At 41.9% G+C, this 15,193-nt stretch overlaps 3 protein-coding genes across 5 annotated transcripts in view; all 3 read left to right on the top strand.

Annotated features, from left to right (window-relative positions):
• Positions 1-836: 836 nt before the first annotated feature.
• Positions 837-3,786, top strand: LOC116387163 (cytochrome c iso-1/iso-2-like). Of its 2 annotated transcripts, none has more exons than XM_031854036.1 (3): positions 837-1,334; positions 1,675-1,905; positions 2,801-3,786. In XM_031854036.1, exons 2-3 carry the CDS (start codon positions 1,737-1,739, stop codon positions 2,947-2,949), a joined length of 318 nt encoding a protein of 105 aa, XP_031709896.1. In that variant the 5' UTR covers positions 837-1,334; positions 1,675-1,736; the 3' UTR covers positions 2,950-3,786. The 2 variants fall into 2 exon arrangements, with proteins under 2 accessions (XP_031709896.1, XP_031709895.1); XM_031854035.1 differs by having other exon boundaries at positions 837-1,344.
• Positions 3,787-4,192: 406 nt separating this feature from the next.
• Positions 4,193-12,364, top strand: LOC116387373 (acetylcholinesterase collagenic tail peptide-like). 2 transcript variants are annotated; one of them, XM_031854379.1, is made up of 18 exons: positions 4,193-4,603; positions 5,224-5,338; positions 5,434-5,543; positions 5,699-5,818; positions 6,042-6,086; positions 6,224-6,250; positions 7,533-7,604; positions 7,713-7,775; positions 7,896-7,922; positions 8,018-8,062; positions 8,371-8,406; positions 8,479-8,559; positions 8,773-8,869; positions 9,398-9,537; positions 9,653-9,772; positions 9,854-9,983; positions 10,540-10,642; positions 11,477-12,364. In XM_031854379.1, the coding sequence occupies exons 2-18, from the start codon at positions 5,242-5,244 to the stop codon at positions 11,544-11,546; spliced, it is 1,383 nt and encodes a 460-aa protein (XP_031710239.1). In that variant the 5' UTR covers positions 4,193-4,603; positions 5,224-5,241; the 3' UTR covers positions 11,547-12,364. The 2 variants fall into 2 exon arrangements, with proteins under 2 accessions (XP_031710239.1, XP_031710240.1); XM_031854380.1 differs by lacking the exon at positions 6,224-6,250.
• A 162-nt stretch (positions 12,365-12,526) lies between these two features.
• Positions 12,527-15,193, top strand: part of LOC116387162 (peptidyl-prolyl cis-trans isomerase FKBP14-like) — a 4,488-nt gene continuing 1,821 nt past the window's right edge. Inside the window, exons 1-3 of the mRNA XM_031854034.1 lie at positions 12,527-12,804; positions 13,802-13,962; positions 14,537-14,664. Coding sequence (XP_031709894.1) covers positions 12,611-12,804; positions 13,802-13,962; positions 14,537-14,664 — 483 coding nt within the window. The 5' untranslated portion in view covers positions 12,527-12,610. The remainder of the gene's footprint in view (positions 12,805-13,801; positions 13,963-14,536; positions 14,665-15,193) is intronic.

Raw genomic sequence — 15,193 nt, 5'->3', positions numbered from 1 at the left:
TATCAAGTGCCTAAATATCACAACATGACACATCTTCCATCCCTGCTCTTACTTCAATAAAATAACTGAATCTTATTTGCTCTGCTCCTCCTTCACAGATGAGCAAAGCACTTAAACACATTAATGATGAGTGCATTTCATTTAGGCGTGTCCGTTCTAGGCCTGGGTGTTATGCTGGCTCACCAATAGCGCTCACTAAGACACACCTAAATGGAACAGAGGTACCATTAATAGGTTGCATATAGACCTTTTCAAACTTAACAATATAAACATTATATATGGACCGCTTTGCTTTTCTCACCTGCCATGTTTGTTAATTAATGCAGTAGAACACAGGAAGTAAACCTGGATCAAAGATTTTGCCCTGGCAACCACATGCATGAATGGCAATGAAAAGAGCTATAGTGCCTTTTTTTTAACAGCAGTCATTTTGACTTGATAGGAAAAGCACAGGTGTTGCTAATAACATTAACGATGTTCTGTTTTAAGTGTCCCAGTAATGTGGTGACACTGTGACAATCAATCCAGCCGTCGTTAATTTGATTATTGACACCTGTGCTTTCACTGTGACATGTTAAAAAAAAAAAAAAAAAAAAAAAAGAAAGGCCCTACAGCACATAGTGATGAAGGAGCGTGTTCAGAGCTCTTATGTTCTAATTACCGGTGTGGGCCATTGATAAATCAGTTTACAACTGTATCCAAGACACATTTGGGTTTTGTTTATACTGCTTAAAAGTCATAATCGTGCTAGTATTTTTAATATGACAATTTTAGGATAAGTCTTGTAGGCCTATACCTTTAGGAGGCGGTTGAAGTCCACACAGCGTGTCAGAGAGCCAGTTAGAGCTCACTCACACAAAGACAACATGTGGAGAATCTTGTTCAACTGCTTCAAACCACATAATCATGTCACTCATTCATAATCCAAATAATTCCCTCAAAAAGTAAAAGTGAGTCATTCTAACTTGGGTTGGTATCAGTGAACCATCTCATTTCATTTGATACATCAGTAAAGGTATTCGCATACATTGTAAACATACCTCACCTGCCTTTGGGAGCCAGTGTGGGTGTGACCCGCATTCTGTAGCTGCGTCGTCTTCACCGCGTTGCGCAATGTGTTTGATCACATCGTGTACAACCCGACCCAACCGCTCCCTTTCCCTAAATTTTAAAGATTTTGCTTTGAGACTCAAATCCAGTCGTGTCCCTGGAACCCGCAAGCTTGTACAGCTCGAAGCTTAATTCACGCTCACATCAACAACAACCAAATCCAAAACTTTGAAACGTGGAGGAGAGTTTTACCTGGAGGTACTTGAACTACACAAACCCGTCAGGTAACCCACGGTAAGGTTTATCTTGTGGTCATAGTCTTGTTGTTGTGTTTTCAGTGGCTTCCTGCGGTGGAAAAACACCACGTTAGTAAACAAACAGTTCAGTTTCAGTTTTAGCGTCACATTACAAACTGTTTTTTACAGATCTGTTTTTAAACCTCTCCAGTTCTTTCTGTAGCCTACATAATAACCTGTGTTTCATGACTTCTTCAATCCGGAAGGGCGGGGTAACTTTACTAATCATGTGTCCTGTGTTATGTCACTTCAGAAATACTTTCAGACCCTTTGCTTATATTTACTCTCACGTTCTGTTTCGTTTCGTATTTTTCCACTCACTCCTTAGGCTGTGACTGACTGTGGCACCCTTTCACTGCCATCAGTTCGTCTCCTCACAGCTGCTGTGTCATGGGGGACATCGACAAAGGGAAGAAGGTGTTTGTCAAGAAATGTGCTCAGTGTCACACACTGACGAATGGGGGACGCCACAAGGTGGGACCCAATCTGTGGGGTCTGTTTGGAAGGAAGACAGGACAGGCACCTGGCTTCTCCTACACCCAGGCCAACATCGATAAAGGTATGGATCCCTATGACAGATCGGTTGATTCATACAAATAGCTAACTGATCAAGACAGGCCATTTAGAAACACGAGAGTATATGTGTGCAGCCCGGTGTATTCTCACTTTTGAAGTTTAAGAGTCGTTCACCACTAATAGGTGGCAAAACTGCTTTAGAGACGGTGCACACCTGAGAGTTCCGGATGCCTTAAGCACACACTCACACCTTTTTGTTAACGTTAACCAGTTACATTGTTTACTTGTTTTCCAAAAGGTTTTGCATTTGCAATGTGCAAAGGGCAACAATCAGACGTGTGCATTATTTTGTGCTGGCTAGGGCACTGTTTTCTTTAACCAGGTCTGTCTCATAACACAATACTTTTGTTATAATAAATTAGCTCATTTGGACTGAACTCTTGCTTATTTTCTGAAAAACCCGGTCCACATTTACCTGTTATAGAACACCATGGTAACCTCTGTTGCATGGTCCACCTACTCTCAAAGGAGAGCACAGGAAAAAAGTTTGCAGTCCTCCATTTATAGTCTGATTATTTATTTTATGCATAGAATGCATCTTGTGCCTGCAGAATGGAATACCTGAGATCATCACATCGCCCCAAAAATTGTATGAATGTCAACTGAGAATGCTAATTTGGTTTTAGCATGGTATCCGTCTGTCCTTCCTGCCATGAATATAACAAATGTGCATCTCCATGTTTAGATGTGTGCAGTATTTGTGTCACAGTTGCTATAGTGCTGAGAAGCAGCTTGGTCCTTTTGTTTCCTCTACCTGTCGGACAGAGCATGCAGGTCTGAACAGGCAGACTCTCTGCCTCTGAGCTCTGCTCTAACAGAAGGCAATGAAAACATAAACACAGTCATCAGTTAATGAGAATGCATATTTGTCATTTTAGGTATCATATGGAATGAGGAAACTCTGAATGACTACCTTCAAAGTCCTAAGAAGTACATCCCTGGTACCAAGATGATCTTCAATGGGATCAAAAGGAAAAATGAAAGACTGGATCTTATAGCCTATTTAAAGGACTCCACCTCCGAATAAACTGCACAGAACACACTCAGTGGACAGAAGCATTACACTGTACATTTAGGAAAGAACACAGTGCGTTCTTTGTTTCAATTTTGAGTTCACAATTTGCAATAGTTTTAAAAGTCTATATGTATTAGGCTACCACATTGCTGCAACACTGTTTCTGTGTCGAGGAGACTGTTTTTAATTATCGTATGAGTCAGCCTTCTTGCAAGTTGTGGCTTTTCCAGATATTTCTCAGCCAAGGCTTCTTAAAGAGGCAGCCATCCATTTCGCTTTGCTCAAAACAGAGTTGTTTACATAATTATTTCACCACCGTTTTCACAGAAACTATTTTATTATGTTAGGCACTTGTTTAGTCTCATTCTGTTGTGTGGTTTTCTTCTACACTCTCAAAGTGTTTGTGTTAAATGGTGCTGGACTGTCTGTCTTATCCCCTCCTCCTTTCTTTAAGCCAGTCGGTGGAATCGCTTTTAATGTTATGAAGTTGCATTTTCAAATGAGTGTATTGTATTCCTACTTTTTCTAAATTAACGTGTGTCTATATGACTTAAGAACAATGAGGTCAAACTAATTTGTAATTTACTGGAAAGGGGTGTTTTTTTGGTTAAAGTAGCACACTGACAAATACTTTAACTTGGTCTAATAACGGCCTGTTAAATAGGTGCTTACATTTATATGATGGTCTTTAAACTGAGTTACTGTTTCATACTTTGAGTCAAAGGACGTGGCAATAAAAATGTTCTTCTGCTTTCGCAAATTATTTCAGTGAGTCATTTTTTCACATTTATTGTTTCATTCCACTTTAAAATGACGTATTTAGGTCATATTGTATTAATTTAATTTACTCAATGTGTTTAGCGCCACATAATTGTATATGTCTTTAGTATTTAACACAATACAGTAAAGTAAGGGGACAACATCAAGAACATGATGCTAAAAACATTAGTACAGTTATAATGAAATATAGTTAAGTAGGCATTTGAATGAACATATTTAACAATCCAGACAGTGAGATTTGTTAGTCATGGAGTGAAGTTTAAATACACCCTGTCATCTATATACATGTATTTGCACAGCAGATGTCTCTCACCTTTGTTGTCAGACATAAACATGTCAAAATACGTCAATAATGGGGAGTGAAGTTATTTAAGAATATTGATTACCGATTTTTACTATTATTTCTTCCATGAACTAAAACATCCAGCAGGTGGCGCCTTTGGCACTGCTGAAGAGACCATCAGCACTGAGGACATAAAACGTGCCAAGCGAGTGCTGCATGCCGACTTATACTGTTCGTGCCTTCAGCCATTCAGACAGCTGCACTGAAGTCGATCAAGAAGACACAACCGTTAATGAGCCTCTGATCCAGACCCGCCGGGACTTGAGCTGCCACCGCTGTGTTGGCTCCACTCAGTGGCCTCTGCTGGCCATTTAGCGAGGGGAGGGAGAAAAAAAGGTCCTCTCTCCTCAATTGTGTTGTTATTGAACGGTGGCGGGAGAGAAGCGGGTCGATAAGTGGATCAGATTTATTAGCGGTCCAGATTGGCCACAGCACGCCAAATGGCAGAGGAGCCACAGTCGGGACTGCACACCGCGCATTTCATTTAGCGCAGAGGAGCGCCAGACAGCGTATCTACAAGTACGGCACAATTTCAAGTGGAAGGTAAGGTGGATCTTGTGTATTAAAAGCCATGGATGTGGATGGCATTGCTTTCATTTAACGCATCAGGGCTTTAAGGCATTCTGTCCGTTTATTAAGAAAAAAAAAAATAGAAGGGAAAATGTTGAGCAATAATGACGATATGAATTAGCTAATTGAACCCGGTGCTGCATATTTCCATCAATGTAGCTCAACGCACGATTATAGTTGTTGTTGATTGAAGGTTTTCTTCCTGCATCCACTAGGAAATAAGAACATACTGTAAATGTTTGTGTGCATGAATCTGTGCCAGCCGTAGCATGTTGACTTCTGTCATAAAGTGGCAGAAGTCATAATAAGCCTGAGTGACAGACCCCCCCCCGGTCTAATTCTGGCACTAGGCTGTAGGGGGTTGGTGCAAGGCTGGAATTACAGCGGTGGCTGCATCTGCTGCAGTGTGGAGCTGCAACAAGTTTATGAGGAGAGAGAGATGTCTAAAGTTAAGGGGTTGTTCAAATAGTGACACCCTCCAGAGGAAGTAAGGAAAAGTGACAGCTGCCAGTAACTGCATTAAGCTCAGCAAAAATAGAGAGTGTGTGTGTGTATGCGTGTGTGTGTTTGACAGCTTGTGTCCTGTGCTTTAGGGAGAGTAAACCGTCAGGATGGATCTGGTCAAACTTGCAGTGTCTTTCCACATTCTTGTGTGTGCTGCATGGGCCCGTCACTCTTACGTGGACAGCGTCCTCTCAGCCCGCTCAGGTAAGTTGTGTGATTGAACTGTAAGACTCACAACAGAAGGAACACATGTTGCATGGGCCTTTTTAGCACTGTCAGTCATCATGTCTTTCTCACAGCTCTCAGGTTTCTGGATGAGCCGTTGACATTTGACCCCTGCTGTCTCATGTCACCGCCTCTGCCACCGCTCTTCCCTCCGCCACCTCAGCTGTGGAAGCGGGGCAGCCCCGTAGGCATTCACAAACGCACACACTCACACACACACACACACACACACACACACCTGCATGCATAAATACAGCATATTACACACATTTGTCCACTCACAGCAGGTCTCTGATTAAAACCCTATTCTCTTTGATTTTTGTGTATCTTTGATTGAAGGACGGTATTAGCGTGTTGGAGCCAAGTGTTGTTGGTGGAGAGGTACAGGAAAAACAAAAACCTGTGATACCTGGGTGTTCACCTGGACTTCCAGGACCTCCAGGACCCCAGGGCCCAGAGGTAAAGCCCTTTTTCAAAATACCACACGTTGCTTGAAACCTTGCAGGGGCTGCACCACACTTCAGTCTGATTAAATCGGAGGACATCCATCAGGCAGTGTAATCAGCCATATTGTTAAATGGAAATGAAACAAAATGACCTTTTATAGTATTGATTTTTCAACAAATGTACCATGCTCTTTCAGAATATGTGAGCTGGATATAAATTCGGTGTCATTTTTCAGGGTCAGGGTGGATTACCCGGCATAAGAGGACCAAAAGGGGAGAAGGTGTGTTTTTTGTCTTTATAAGTCGTGAAATATGTCTCTGTTTTTTGCTATAGATGTATTTGTGCGTGTGTCCTTGTGTCTCTCTCTCTGCTCTAATGACTGCTACATCTCCTCTCCCCTCATCTGTCCTCCTTCAGGGAGAAATTGGACGTCCAGGGTCAAAGGTGCATGTCTCGCTCTCTCGCTCATCTCTCTCTGGTCCATCTCGCATGCCCTTGGAATAATGGGATCTGAATCTCTCTCTCTCTGCCTTGTCTCCTCCATGCATCCTCAATCTCTATGATGTGATTTGTCTATTGATGTGCTCAGAATATCCTCTGCAGCTGCTAAATGGGTCATGCTGCATTAGTCTCAGTAGCCGCTGGAACCGCACAGCAAAGCTTGATCACATCCCTGGATGTCTCCAGTCATCCTCCGGCTCCTCGCCTCTCTGTCATCCCCGACTTGTTTCCTTTGCCTCTGCTTCTTGCTTCTCTCTCTTCTCCTTCCTTTGGCCTGGCTCCATTAGCCCCTTGTACTGGACTCCAGTCCTGCTGATCCAGGCTCTCCAGCACTCCACTTCTGCACTTTAATCTCCCTAAGTGCTTTTGCTCTCCGTGATAAATCATTCCGCACAGCGGCAGGTCCGCGGTGTCTCTACATGCTGCTGTTTTAATGACGCGCAGCTAAATGAGAGCATGCTGCTATAGCATTGCAGCAGCGCTGGGATACTCGTCCAGGTGTCACCGAGATGTGAGGCTGTGCTGTAAAACATTTGGCTCTCCAGCTTGCAGGCAACTGGCGAAAGAGCAAGATGATCTCAGTGGCATTGTTAAAGATTTGCATGCAAATCATAGGCATGTTTGACATACTGATTTGTTTCTGAAGCTTATTTAACCTGGTTAGTCTTTATAAAAGTCAGTAGTTCTTTGTAATGGAAAACAGGACCATGAAACAAGCAAATTAACAAACAATAAAAGCTGCAGATCATCAGAATATCTAGCAGAAATAAGTCCAAATTTAAAGGAATAGTTTGTATTTCCTTTCTTCCCAAGAGCTAGATGTAAAAAAAAAAATGGTTGGAAGGTAACCAACTGAGACTAAACCCATCCAAGAAATAGTTAGTATGGCACGTAAACCCCACCACAAAACTACAACTTGTCATTTTCACACATTTTCACACATTTTTACAAATGTTATAAAGACTTGACTAGATATAACCAGCTCCTAGCTGTAGCGGTCTACATTCCATATAGACACAAGAGTCTCCATTAACTCTGTTGAATTAATTATTTAAGTAATGTTCCAAATACTTCTAATACTTTTACTGAAGAGAACAAGAAACAAAATCCTTCATGCAATCTAAAGACTCCCTCAGCTTCCTGTCACTCTTCCAGCAAGAGGGAGCTGAAACTGCATCAACAGTTTCACTAAGTGCTGGTACTGATGGTGTTTGTGTTCCTGCAGGGTCGTACGGGGGCTCCAGGCCTCCCAGGGAAACCAGGACTACCAGGATGGCCTGGTCCAGAGGGACCCGAGGTAAGTCTCATGGAATCACTCCAGGTACCGTCTTGAGGTTTTACACAAATGTTTAAGGCATATCACAAATACAATATGAACCGTCAAGTATGTGAGGGTTTTTTTTAGGGTGAGAAAGGGGATCCAGGTCTCATGGGATTACCAGGACTGAGGGGACCACCAGGGACAAAGGTTAGTCACATCTTTACAGCATAATACACACAATTCTGTGTATGTTTGGAAAGAAAAGTAGTCATTTATATTTATTATATATTATATTATCTGCTGTTATATTCCTTTGTATCTTTTCAGGGTATGCCTGGTTACAAAGGAGAGAAGGTTAGTTCTGAATTACTTCTCATGGTGCAACCGTTTGTCAGTACAAAAATATTAAGTCCGTTATTTAATTTTTTATCTCTGTTCTTTTGCAAAAGGGGGTTCATGGTGACCCTGGAGTAGCAGGACCAAAAGGTGATAAGGTTGGTAGAGAAATATTATTTAAAGTCCTTAAATTGTTTTAATAAAACATTGTGTTGTTTAATTCTTTACAGCCCATTTATGCTTGGCTTTGACTATGAGCAATTCCCACCATGCTGTGTTATAATGGACTTGAACAGTTTGCTCAATTACTGGTTAGAATCGAAAGTAGTGACAGTTTCTTTCAGCATTTCAAGCTCTCTTGAGCCCTCTATCTCAGAGGCAGAGTGAGATTAAACAATCAATGAGTGCCTGTTCTGCTGAGATAATGACTTTCCTCACATCAAGCTCTCATTTCGTCTCTATTTAGGGTTCCATTGGTTTGCCTGGGATGCTTGGACAGAAGGTAAGAATGAATCAATAACGACGACATTAAAGAATCTGATTTAAACAGATAATTCCTCAACTCCTTTCCCAGGGGGTGCAGGGACCAAAGGGAGAGCCAGGACTCACGGGGAGGAGAGGACCTACTGGACGGCCGGGGAAGAGAGGCAAGCAGGTGAGAAAAGACAAGGAAAAATGATGCACACCCTGACAGCATCACTTAACCCTGGTGTGGTGCTCTGACACTCTGTGGGCTAAGATGTTTGGCATCTTAGATCTTCTCAGCCTACACTACTATATGCACACACACAGTGTGCCAGTGTCATGTAGGTCACCTTCAGTGTGTGTGTTTATTTTATAATATTGGGATGTTGCCTGGTTTGCACAGGGCACAAAGGGCCATAGTGGAGCCCCTGGAGTCATGGGCCCTCAAGGACCGTCGGGTCAAAACGGCCATCCAGGGCCACCCGGTCCACCTGCCTCAGGTACAATGACTAACAACACTCATGCACAATCAGCCTCAAATTACAGTGTATAAAAAATAAAAGGAATAACCAAAAGGATGGTGAAAGACTGTACCAGCCACACCAGGGGCCATAAGAGACACCCCACCCCTCAAAACAGTGTAATAACTAATAATAGACACAAAAGAAGGAGCAAAATAAAATACACTACACAGGCGGACAGAACAGAAGACAGCTTTGTCCTTCTCTTCTCACCTTCCTTAAATTTGGGGGCCAGGGCCGCCCACTAATCATCAGATCTGGAACACCTGAGAGAGAGAGAAGAATTAAGAGGGATAGCGCATGTAGAATAGCAAAGTGTAGTGCACCAGTTATTCTTTTTTTTTTGTTGTTTTTTTTTGTTTGTTTGTTCTGTTTGTCTCTGCCTTGTAAAGCGTCTTTGAGTATCTAGAAAAGCGCTATAGAAAATTGATTTATTATTATTATTATTAGTGTAGTCATATGTGTGTTAAACCCTTATCTTTGTCATGCTTTTTTATTTTTTTGCAGGTCTCTATGTAGTTGGGGAAAAGGGAGAGACGGGTCCTCCAGGTCCACCGGGTCGCTGTGACTGCGATTCTACTCTTGGAGCAAATAACGCTCCTTTTGGAAGCTACACTCAGCGAGGTGGCCTCGATAAAGTCCCTGCAGTAAGACATAAAACAGCTTCCCTACAATATTTCCATCCAAACTGAATCCATGTTGTTCACACTGAATCAATAATTACTCATCAGCTTTTGCTTTCTGCTGTGTGTGTCTGTGCAGATATTTGTGGTAAACAGTGAGGAGGAGATGAACCGTCTACGTCTAGACAACGCAATAGCATTCAGGAAGGATCAGAGGGTGCTCTACTTCAAAGATAAAGATGGATGGAGGCCCATACAGGTAACAAAGCCACCTAACAAAGCCTCGTTTTAGCCTCAATGCCTTGACACTAAAGCCACGATTTCTTGACAACTTGTCCAGCCCTTCCAGCCGTTCCAGTCCACAGAGAAAGTCCCGGACAGACCTGGTGTGTGTGGAGATGGAAAGGTGCAGAGCCAGCACGGAGAGGAGTGCGATGATGGAAACCAGATTGTCACTGATGCTTGTCTCAGTGAGTTACATGCTTCTCCGGCTGAGTTAAACACATGCACACATAATGTAAAGGTACAGAAAAAAAGTGAGTAAAGAATGATTTACAGACAGTGATTCTAACACCTCTTTACGTAGGATATTGTAATACGGTGTAACAAGAATTAAGATTTAAAAAAAATAGAACTATGTTAGTTCAAAAAAACATTCCTCAAATAGGTTAAGGTCAGGCTTTTTGCTGCACAAACACCACCGTGCTGTTACCAACCCAGCTGCTCATGAGATGCCCCGCAGAGCTGCCGTGCACCACAGAGTCTGAACCCACAGGGTAAAAGCAGTATGGCACTGTGAAACCTTTCCTTGGTCTTTCATTAATCTCGCCCACTCTTTTCCTGCCGTCCTCTCACTTCCTTCTTCTCCTCTGTTCAATTAAATTAGCAGCAAAATGCTGTATTGGCATCACTGAAACACACAGGAGTGCCAAAGCAATCAGTAACGTCTTCTGTCTCCTTTCCCTCCCTTGCTCTCTCCCAACTGCCACCACTTCGCTCTCATCTCCTTTACTGTCACCACTTCAGACTGTAAGTGGGCCTACTGCGGAGACGGCTACCGCCATGACGGCATTGAGGAGTGTGATGGAAAGGACTTTGGTTATCAGACCTGCAAGTCCTATCTCCCTGGGTATGTGAAGCGTTCAGTGTGTCCATATATTATTCCATTTATTTGGGGACACATTGCTACTATGGATCTTTGAATCTATGCCAAGACAGCACAATGCAGTTCCTTTTTAATCAGCAGCACATTTATACTGCAGCCATCCAAGCATTGTAAAGGTCATTTGAATGAACTGCTGTACTTTTACGGTGGTGTCACTGAAAGCATCCAGAGATGATGGTGCATTATCTTGGCACCACTTGCTGCACATTGCTTTAGTTAATGACACAGCTCTGCATGCTTTATGCTTGAAGGATTAGATCAATACTTTGGGGGAAAGTAGATACTGACTTTCTTGCCGAGAGTTGAGAAGATTGATACCACTGTTAGCTTAGCTTGAAATAAAGATTTGAAGCTTTTGAAGGGAAAACAGCTACAGTAGCCTGGTACTGTCCAAAGGTTTATTAATGCCTACCAGCACCCATAAAAGCTCACTTGACATGTTATATCTTCTTTGTTTAATCCATACAAAAAAAAAATATATATATATCTATCTCTCTCTCTCTCTCTCTCTCTCTCTCTCTCTCTCTCTCTCTCTCATGACTTCTTGGAATTCAGTGCTCCCTGCCAAGAAAATATTTGTGACTGCAACTCCCTGTATAACCACAACTGATCATTTTAAAATGTTTTATGTTCAAATTAAACAAACAAAATATATCATGTTAATTAGTTACCTTTAGAGGTGTGGGTAGGCAGGTTTTTTTTAATCTTTGGGAAAGAGCCAGGCTAGCTATTTCCTCCTGTTTCAAGTCTTTAAGCTAAATGTTGAACGATAAAATAATGGTCCGTGTCTTTCTGCAGGTCCTTTGGGCAGCTCAGATGCACCGACTCCTGCCTCATTGATTCCACTGGTTGCAAGTATTTCACCTGAACAGGAAAGTGGAAAAATAATGTCAGATTGCAACTTTGCAAATTGTATTTCTGATCACAGGGGTTATACTTCGGATTTGTACTGAAGTCTCACCCCTTTAAAAAATAACTGAAGGACCGAGGGAGCGCTCTTGTGCCCGCTCTGAGCCATGAAAAGTCATGAGAATCGGCTTTGAATCGACTGTCTCCCTCCCGGAGGTTCAACTCTTTTACTGGCCTCAGGGAGCAGCTCCCTGTTACTGTCACTCCATCGGCTGCAGTACTGTTATGGACACTGGTGATTGTGCGGAATACTTTAATAATTTAATGATTGTATCATATGAAATAGTTACAATGTGTATGACTTACTGACTGTTAATGCAGAAAAATTATGTATTCTGTACTTCTTTTGTAATGAGAGAGAGAAAATAGCCCATTCCAAAAGAGGCAAATATATTATTGATAATTTATATATACTGTAGTATGCAAATCAGGGTGTGTGTAAATGTGTTTATTCCTGTGCATTGTATTAGGAAACATGTATTTATGAAGTGCAATGCTGTGATATTGCATGTAAACGTGTACTCGTGCACTGCTTTAACCAGCGCTGTAGAAGTAAGGCCTTTTGGAAGTGAATGTCCAAATACCCGACAGGAGGAAAAACGAATGTCATAATGCAAAAACAAAAATACCTCTGATTGTCGCAGCAGCATGAAGACAACTGCTCAGTTACACCAGAATGACTCCACAGTGGATTCAGTAGTGTGATTAGTGTATAATCTGCCTGCATGACTGTAAAGTTCATAAATCACTGAACACTAATAAAGATTGGGCTTTTAAAGTGGATCTTTCAGTGGTGAGAGGGCTCGACTGTGGGCGTGTTTTTTTTTTTTTTTTTTTTTTTTTTTTTTTTTTGGGGGAAAAATTAACCAACAAAAAAAAAAAAAGACTTCCTGCAACAAACTGTATGATGAAACGTCACTGCCACGTAGAGGACCGACTGCACGCGCGTCGCCGCTTGTTCTTAACACTATTTTAGCGAGCTGCTTTTCCTGCCGCTTCTCCTGGAGGTTGGAGCGTGGCGACATGCTGCTGACCGTGCTGAGCTGGCTCTGCTCCTCCCTGCTGGTGTCTGTCAGCGGGGGGAAGCTGCCCGAAGCTGAGGTGCAGATAGAAGTCCTGCACAGACCCTTTCTCTGTCATCGAAAATCCAAGTACGGAGACATCCTGCTGGTGCATCATGATGGGTACTTTGAGAATGGGACCATGTTTCACTCCAGGTATGTTTCATGACTGACACGACCGTCTTTATAATGCTCTTAACGTGAGATTTAAGTAAGACGGAGTTGATTAGAAGTTTTCTTAAATTAAGTCGCACCTGGTGGTTCGTTGCCATCCTGTTTTACCTCGTTTAGATGAAACCAATTTACTTTTTTATTTTATTTTGATAAACAATTATGCATAGAAATGAAGTGTAAAAACTTTAAATGCTAGTTTTCTTGTTCGCCGGGTCAGCAACGTTACTCCAATCCAAGTGCACACGTGTTAAATATCCTTGGTGACGCCTCCTTTATTGGGGTCACGTGATAAAACACTTTAAGGGGTCAGTTCAGCCAAGAATAAGAGGAATACAAATGTTTTCCCTTCCATGGTGATTTAGTTTGATGTGCTGAAGTTTTGAGGTATTCATCTCTGAAACCAACAGTACATCAGCAGCTTTCAAACATGGTGTTAAGTTATTCTCACAGAACCACAAACAGGCAGCATATCTCTGCAGGGATAATGTGTTATTTTAGTGAGAAAATGTGATTTGGGTGAACTGACCCTTTAATATCTGAGATTTAAAATCAGTAATGTGAGATTTTTTTTGCAAGAATTCTTGATTTTTGTTCTTTCTTTATTGCTTTTTCTTTCCTCAGACTGCAATTGATCTCAAAACGCATTGACCTTTAATGATGATAATACGTTTCAGCCAGGAAATAATCCCATAAAACCACATCCACATTTAGTGATGTATATCCATGTTGTCTAGGGTGACATTTTAAATCTGGACGTTTAATGAAAAAGTTGTTTTTGCACTACAAAGTTAAATTCAATATAATGAATGATTACACATTTCCATTACATACCTTTGACATTACAGCCAGAGTTACAAAGGGGTGTTGACTCTACTTTCCTATATTGTTACCTGTTATTGTCTTTAAAGGGGGGTCTCACAGTGCCCCCCTTTGCAGACCTGTAACACTCACTCTCCCACTCCATGTTTGTGTTTGCCAGTCGAGCCAGTCGAGCTGAAGGTGACAAGCAGGCGGTGTGGTTCACACTGGGCATCAGAGAAGTGATCAAAGGCTGGGATAAAGGCCTGCAGGACATGTGCTCTGGAGAGAAGAGGAAACTCGTCGTACCTCCAGCCCTGGCCTATGGGAAGGAAGGGAGAGGTACTGTGGCTTAGTGCATGTGTATGCAAACTTCACTGCACGCTGCTGTACAGATACATAGCACTGTCTTCGTAAAAGTGCTTGAGGCGTTTAGAATAAATGAAATATTATCCCGTGTATTATGCATGTATGTATATTATACTTGTCTGTCTGTGTTTTGAATGGCTCTCTAGGACTCTCACAGTTTCATTCGGAAATATCAGTCCACTTTTTCTCAACATGGAGCATGTGAACAATGCTATGCTTTGTCCTGGTAAGCACACACCACCCTAACAAGAACATCCATCTCTTCTGTGCCTAACTAACCTTTACCATGATGACGACAACAAAAATGTCATGATTAATGCAACCTACGTTTGCTTCTCATTAACATTTTCAAGATGTTTTCTAACTTATTTACTCACAATTTAACTCGGAATGTGTTGCTGCATTCACTCACACAGGGGCATCATTTCTGCAGTGCTAACCAAACTAAAATGACTTTCTTCATGCTGAAGTAACTCTCACAGAAACTTCATGTGATAGCCACTCTCAGTTTTAGCTGACCTCTTGCCCTGTGGTGTTGTCTGGTCAGGTAAGATCCCACCTGACAGCACACTGACCTTCGTCATCGAGGTGCTTGAGATCAGAAATGGACCGAGGTCACATGAGTCCTTCCAGGAGATGGACCTCAACGATGACTGGAGGCTCTCCAAGGACGAGGTATACACAAGTGTTCAGAAAACACATAAAGTAGATGAATTAGCCATCGCCAACCTTTTTGGTTTATGACCCTATAGAGCTAAGCAATGCTTATTCACAGCCCCAGGAGCAGTTCCCATCTTAGATTGTGTTATTTTGATGGTTTTTATCTATTTCATTTTTCTATCATAACTAGTTAATCACCTCAAGACCCCTCATATTTTAACCACTGCTATAAACAAATCGGTCACTGAGTGTGTGTGGCCCTCCACCAACGAGAAAGATGGGTTAAACAATTGTGGAACAACTTTCAATAAAGATGACATCTAAGTTAAGCCAGAAATAATAAGCAGACCTGATATATGGGGCCCTTTCCCAACTTAATTAGCTTGTCGGAGTTAAAAAAGACCAACGGGGCCAACTGTCGATCATCGAAAATAAGATGTAGAAGCAACATCTTAAACTATGAGTACTGTGTATATTGTTTTATAGTCTTGGTGAATAGCAGGTATATTATTGAGAAATAGTACTGACAATTTGATAAGTGCAT

This window comes from Anarrhichthys ocellatus, unplaced genomic scaffold (genome assembly GCF_004355925.1).
Source record: "Anarrhichthys ocellatus isolate YVR2014 unplaced genomic scaffold, GSC_Weel_1.0 scaffold14, whole genome shotgun sequence".
Classification (NCBI taxonomy): Eukaryota; Metazoa; Chordata; class Actinopteri; order Perciformes; family Anarhichadidae; genus Anarrhichthys; species Anarrhichthys ocellatus.
This window is presented reverse-complemented; position numbering and strand designations above follow the sequence as displayed.

Bases quoted from the DNA above. Each gene is read 5' to 3' on its own strand.
- LOC116387373 (XM_031854379.1), top strand. From the start codon at position 5,242: ATGGATCTGGTCAAACTTGCAGTGTCTTTCCACATTCTTGTGTGTGCT. The intron at 5,339-5,433 runs GTAAGTTGTGTG...TCTTTCTCACAG, and splicing joins CGTCCTCTCAGCCCGCTCAG to CTCTCAGGTTTCTGGATGAG. The intron at 7,605-7,712 runs GTAAGTCTCATG...GGTTTTTTTTAG, and splicing joins CTGGTCCAGAGGGACCCGAG to GGTGAGAAAGGGGATCCAGG.
- LOC116387163 (XM_031854036.1), top strand. From the start codon at position 1,737: ATGGGGGACATCGACAAAGGGAAGAAGGTGTTTGTCAAGAAATGTGCT. The intron at 1,906-2,800 runs GTATGGATCCCT...TTGTCATTTTAG, and splicing joins CCAGGCCAACATCGATAAAG to GTATCATATGGAATGAGGAA.